The 6215-nt window shown below is 52.1% G+C and overlaps 1 protein-coding gene across 1 annotated transcript; it reads left to right on the top strand.

Annotated features, from left to right (window-relative positions):
- The first annotated feature begins 4277 nt into the window (after positions 1–4277).
- Positions 4278–5464, top strand: LOC117834422 (uncharacterized). Its single transcript, XM_072290281.1, has 2 exons — positions 4278–5150; positions 5297–5464. The coding sequence occupies exons 1-2, from the start codon at positions 4278–4280 to the stop codon at positions 5462–5464; spliced, it is 1041 nt and encodes a 346-aa protein (XP_072146382.1).
- Positions 5465–6215: the final 751 nt, after the last annotated feature.

The raw sequence follows: 6215 nt of genomic DNA, 5'->3' as shown, positions 1-6215 counted from the left end.
CAGACTTTGCGGGAGATGTAGACGATAGAAAGTCCACGTCAGGTTATGTATTCACTCTCGCAGGTGGAGCTATATCGTGAAAAAGCTCAAGCAAACTGTCATAGCATCGTCCACGATGTATGCTGAATTTGTAGCATGTTACGAGGCCACGGGGCAGGCAAAATGGCCAATGAAATTTATACTCAGGTTGAGAGTGGTACATAGCATTCAAAGGCCACTCAAGATGTATTGCGACAATGAGCTAACAATATTTTATGCTCACAACAATAAGTCAAGTGGTGCTGCAAACACATTGACATCAAGTTTTATGTTGTGAAAGAGAAAATTCAAGATCATACCATTAGTCTAGAGCATATAAGAACAAGAGAAATGCTTGCGGACACGCTTACGAAAGGCTTACCACCCAATGTGTTTAGAGAACACTTAGCCGGCATGGGTTTACGGGAAAGCCTATGATCCCTGATTACTAAGGGCCTAGAATGAGAACCTTTCAAAATAGAAAGGTGTGTTGTAGCTATTGAATCTGATAGTACGTAACTGACTATTATAACAAGACATGCCCTATACACTGATCTGTAATGAAATAGGTGCTAAGTTAAAGTTTGAGACTAAGTTTAAGTATGAGATGAGATCAAGGGGGAGAATGTTAGTTTGATCTCATCCGACTCGGTCCAACGACTGAGTCAGAGTCCTTGATCTCGTGCCCTAATCGGGGGCGCCCAACCGAATATGGTTGATGGGTCCTTGTCGTGCCGCGTTATATAAAGAAAGGTTGGGGCCGGGGGCAGGCATGCCAAGATACGCAGTGCCTACCAGACCCACCGACACACCTACGACCAATCTAATCCTAGCGCTGAAGCGGCGGGAAACGATGCCACCTCGCTCGCCGCCGCCGTCATTGTCAACACCACCGTCAACTTCACCACCATGGTGAGCTCGTCCACCAAGTCCGATGGTTGTGACCCTCTCCTTCTCGGATGTCTCTCCTTCTCGGATGTCTCTCTGTTTAGATCTAAGAACTTATTTTTATCCTAAAGATGAAGTTGTTAACCTGCTAGTTGTACACTTAGAGATCCAACAAGTCTATCAAAGCAAACCACCGCCTCGCCGGCCACACGTGGTGGCGACGATTCATGCAAAGCTCGTCGTCGCGGAGTCTCACCTTAGGGTATGGTTGGATTGCCTCGTTGCATCGGGTAAGGAAGGGAGGACTGTGCCGGGAAGGAGGAGGCTAACTCTCTTGGCATGAGATTTGGAGTGCTTCGCGGCTCGTGCATCAAGAGACGGTATGGAATCGCGTGGTGGAGGATAAGCTTGCGGAAGGTCCGTAACACTTTCGATTACGGAGAAAATTTGGTAGTATCGATTTTTGTTCTGGCCTGTAACCAATTCCATGGGATTTGATTACAGAGAAGCTAAACTAAACATATTTAACCAGTATCTGTTATCATGTAATTAGATACAGAGAGGTTTCTCTGAACCAAACGGCACCTAAATGAAAAACACGACAACAACTTTAGCCGTTAGAGGAACCTGCAAAATGCAGTGCCTGGCAGCGACTTTGAAAGTAAAAAAAAAAAAATCTACGTTGTTTATGGCATCGGATAAGATATGTCTTTCATAATGTAAAATACCACCCTAAACATGTTACTCGCTTACCATTTGGACAAATTTACGTCGCCCCTTCTCTTAAGTGAGGCATAATTGCACTTCCCGTCGCTTCTCGATCACACCCTCTGCCTGTTCATCAGTTCAGTCCCCGCTCCTCTGTTCTCTCCCATTCTGAAATTATGATATCGTTGCAACCTGAACGTATTGGCAAAGATTTTAACCATAATGCAGCGACTTTTACCTGTGGCGAAAGCAGCTGGCTGGCTCACTTGTAGCGAGAGCAAGGCAACGGTGGAATGGGTTGCTGCAAATGGCCCTCCGTTGACCGGATTCGGGGATGAAAATTGAAATCGGTGGAGTCTACCAATTCTTGCCGTTTTTTGTTAACATTGACCGGTCAACCCGAGAGACATCCGTGGTCCTCTCTCCACCGCCGTCTGTCCGCCTGGTGGAGCAGCGCAACGGCACCGGGGACGCCGGCGAGAGTCCAGCACCAGCGGCGGGCCGGCCGGCCGGCGCAGATGCACATTGTCGCGGCGCCGCAGCTGTGCCGGCTAGCTGTTTGATAAACGCCGGCGCACCGGGAACGCACCCTGGTGCTGCGGCTTCAGGCGACGGAGTTGCGTGCGCCGCTGCGACTGTGAGTTCTCGCGGGCGCCGTGCATCAGGAGCGTCTTGGGCATTTCGTCGAGCGGGTGAAAGGCAAGTTGCCCATGCCCCTCCCAGACCTTTCCTGGACGAACTCCGATAACAAAACCACCACCATTAGCATCTCCTCGACCTCGTAATTACACTTTGCCACTCACACGAGGTCTCCAGCCTTTAATTTTATCCTTGTGCTGCCATGGACACATGGCGGCCTATGGGCTATGGTGTTATCCAATATTCGTATCGACCAAATCTAAATGGCAAGAAAGGCTTGTGTTTGATTTAAAAATGGACACCAGGATGGTTACAACTCGGACCTCGCTTCGCAAATATTATTATGGATATGGACGCATCCGAATTTGATTTTCGAAAATATGGATATGAAAAATATTGGTATATGAAAATATAACTTTTATATATACTACTTATACATGTGAGTAAAGGAAAGTTATAATGTTGTCTATTGATCTCCCACTTAAATTTCTATTTTCAACTACCAACTAACGGTTCAGCATCACTTAATGAAATGGTATTGTGGCAAAAGTAGATCTCTATCTTACGTAGATGATCATCTCTAACTTTGGTTCCCAGGAGACCTGTGACTTGCACCTAGATCAGAGAGTGCGGGCAGGACAAGACTTTCCTTACTTGGCATAAACCCGTAATTATGCCGCCCGTAGTCAAACTTTCAGCTCCACCATTAAAACCAAACGAAACAGAAACCCTGAGCTCTTGACTCTTGAAACCAGTGTCAACCTTGACCAAAACGACGATTGATTTGACTACCATGGCTCAAATGTGCTGATGTGGCTAATGGTGGACGGGATGGAACTGCTGGAGCCGGACCACGGGGGATATGAGGACACCATTGGGGACGACGAGAGAAGAAAAGATGAGGAGCGGAGATGAATCTCAAGTAGTGATATTCTCAATTTAATGCGTAATCACTATTTTGTTCACTCATTGGGTGACTAAGAACTTGCGTGTATGGCCACGCCACTAAAACCATTGTGCTTCATGACCAAGGTTGTACTTTACACGATTTTGATACGCCTTCTATTGGTCAACCGCAAGAAAACGTTCTAGTGGTAAGCCTTGTAAGGTGATGGTGACCACCTTCATTTCCTTCACCTACCACCTCCTTGGCTCCTTCTAACCCAACAAGCTTGACATTGCCATCATCTGTCTCGTTGTTGTCCTCCATCCGTCTCACCTCCCACACCCCAACAGAGGCATGTCTTATTATTGGTTGCATCGTCACTAGGGGGCTGCTTGGTAGCTGGGCAAGACTTACATTGCCTCTCCTCTCCTTGCCTAGCTAGCGCGAGTAACGCTTGTCAGCTGAGGCGAGCCATTTCAGCTCTCCGCTGCTAGCAAGCTGAATCTTGTTAACACAATCCCCGATGTAACTTCGCTGCAAATCCAAACCCGTAGTCTAGCTTCCTAGTGTTAGCATATTGTATATATAGTAGGTCCCTTAATTGTGGATGTAATCACGCGCCTGTGCGGTAGGCTTGCATGCCACCCCGGCTGCCCTATATGTACTCTTGTACACGTATGGAATACAATCAACTATTCCCACACTTTCATGGTATCAATCGCGGTTCCGATCCGCTACCCTTCCGCAACCCAAACCAGCACCGCCGCCGATCCGATCGCCACCCCCGTCGTTGACTACATGTCGCCGGGTGTGTCGCCGGTCTCATCGCCCGCGTTGCCGATTCCATCACCCGCCCCGTAGCTTCCCTCGTCACCGGGTGTGGCTGCCGATCCGATCCTGCCTCCGCTCCTGATCTTCTATTGTACGTGTTGTACGTCTCCCGCCTGCCGCCGTCGTCGTCAACGTGCTATACGTGCTGTATGCAGCTGTACATCCTGTACATGCTTGGAGCTGCACACATCGCCGGGTGTGCTGCGTGCTGTACGGGCTGTGCACGTGCTGTACGCTTGCCTGCTGCCCACATCGCCGGGTGTGCTGTTGATCGCGCCACCGGGTGCGGCTGCCAGTCCTGCCCCTCATGGCGGACGACGATGATGCTGCGGTCGTGGCTGCTGCAGCCAAGGCTGCTGAAGAGGCTTGTGCTGAGAAAGCATGCCGCGCCGAGGAAGAGCGCCTCCGTTCCGTCGCGATGGACGAGTACGAGGCCGCCCACGTAGCTATCTGGGCGCAAGCCACCGCCGTCGTCAACGTCAAGGCCCTCATCCCCGTCATTCTCAACCAGGCCACCAACACCTACACCAAGTGGCGCGGCATGTTCCTCACCGTCCTCAGCAAGTACCTGCTGACTCGCCACGTCCTTGAGGATGAGGCATTCCCCACGCGCCCGGCATGGGTGCAGGCCGACTGTGTCATGTTGACATGGATACACGGCACGGTCTCTGGCGATCTACAGCAATCGCTTATGATGCGGCAGCGACCTGCACGCGAAGCTTGGTGCTACCTCGAGGATGAGTTCCTCGGTCAGCGGGAATCCCGCGCTCTCCTCCTCGAGACGCAATTCTGCAACTTCCGCCAAGACTTCCTGATGATCACAGATTATTGCCGTCGTCTCGAGTCCATGGCTGCGTCACTTGTCGAGTTCGATGACCCCATCGGTGATCGGCAAATGGTGCTCACCCTCCTCCGTGGCTTGAGCGGCAAGTTCCGCCACATGGTGTCCATTCTCAAGATGCATCGCCCGTTCCCGACCTTCGCGGAGGCTCGGACGCACCTCCTCCTGGAGGAGATGGAGATCGACGCGAGGCCGCCCTCGCCTCCCGCCGCACTCATCGCCGCGCCACGACAAACACTGGTGGCCCTGCCGCACCACGCTATGGGGCGCCCACTCCTCCTGCGCGCCCCCACGGTGTGCCCTCTGGTGGATAGCAGGGAGCACCCACTGGTGGCCAGCGTTCCGGCCGATGTCACGGCTGCGGCGGACGTGGCGGCCAGCAGTAGCAGCAGCAGCAACCTGCTGCTGGCGCCCCTCCCGGTTTCAGCCATGCATCCCCGGGTGTGCACCCGTCATTTGCACACCCCTGGGCCAGCACCCTCCAGATGTGGCCCTACGGACGTCCTCCACTGGCGCCACCAGCGTTCACCACCGTCCCGCAGTACGGCTACGGCGGCTCCTTCAGCGGCGTCCCGAGCGGTGGCGCCTATGGCTCCGGCTACACCGCTCCACCTTCATCGTACGTCTACGGGGGAGCAGCGCCAGTGTTCTAGGGGCCCTCGCCGGCCTACCAGGTGTCACAGCCGGCACCCTGGAACCCCGTCCATGGAGGCGCTTGGACTCAAGACTCCCTAGCGCAGTCGTTCAACACCATGACGCTCACTCCGCCGGCACCGTCCGAGTGGTACGCCGACTCCGGTGCTGGTTCTCACATGACTGCGGATGCTGGTAACCTCTCCACCATTTCCCCACCATCATCTTTTACACCTTCATCTATCATTGTGGGCAATGGAGCACTCCTTCCTGTCACTGCCACTGGATCACATATTTTTTCATCTCCACATCATAATCTTGTTCTTAACAATGTTCTGGTGTCCCCCAACATTATTAAGAATTTGATTTCCATTTGTCATTTTACCACCGATAATAATTGCTCTATTGAATTTGATCCGTTTGGTCTTTCTGTGAAGGATTTGCAAACTAGGAACGTGATCGCCAGGTGCAATAGCTCTGGCGACCTCTACCCGTTCTTTCCACCCGCCACCAGCACCTCCGCACTTATCGCTGCACCCACCTCACTTTGGCATCGTCGTCTCAGGCATCTTGGGCGTGAAGCTCTGTCCAAGCTTAGTAGTTCCAGTGTTATCTCAAGTAATAAAGATGATCTCCACCATATATGCCATGCGTGCCAACTTGGTCATCACAACTGCGATGGGAGTCTAAAGCACGCCGGACGTTCTCGCTTGCGTGTGGACCCCGATGGACAATTGTACGTTGTCGACTCAGAAGCTGAAGATAGTGCCC

Source organism: Setaria viridis, chromosome 8 (assembly GCF_005286985.2).
Source record: "Setaria viridis chromosome 8, Setaria_viridis_v4.0, whole genome shotgun sequence".
Lineage (NCBI taxonomy): Eukaryota > Viridiplantae > Streptophyta > Magnoliopsida > Poales > Poaceae > Setaria > Setaria viridis.
This window is presented reverse-complemented; position numbering and strand designations above follow the sequence as displayed.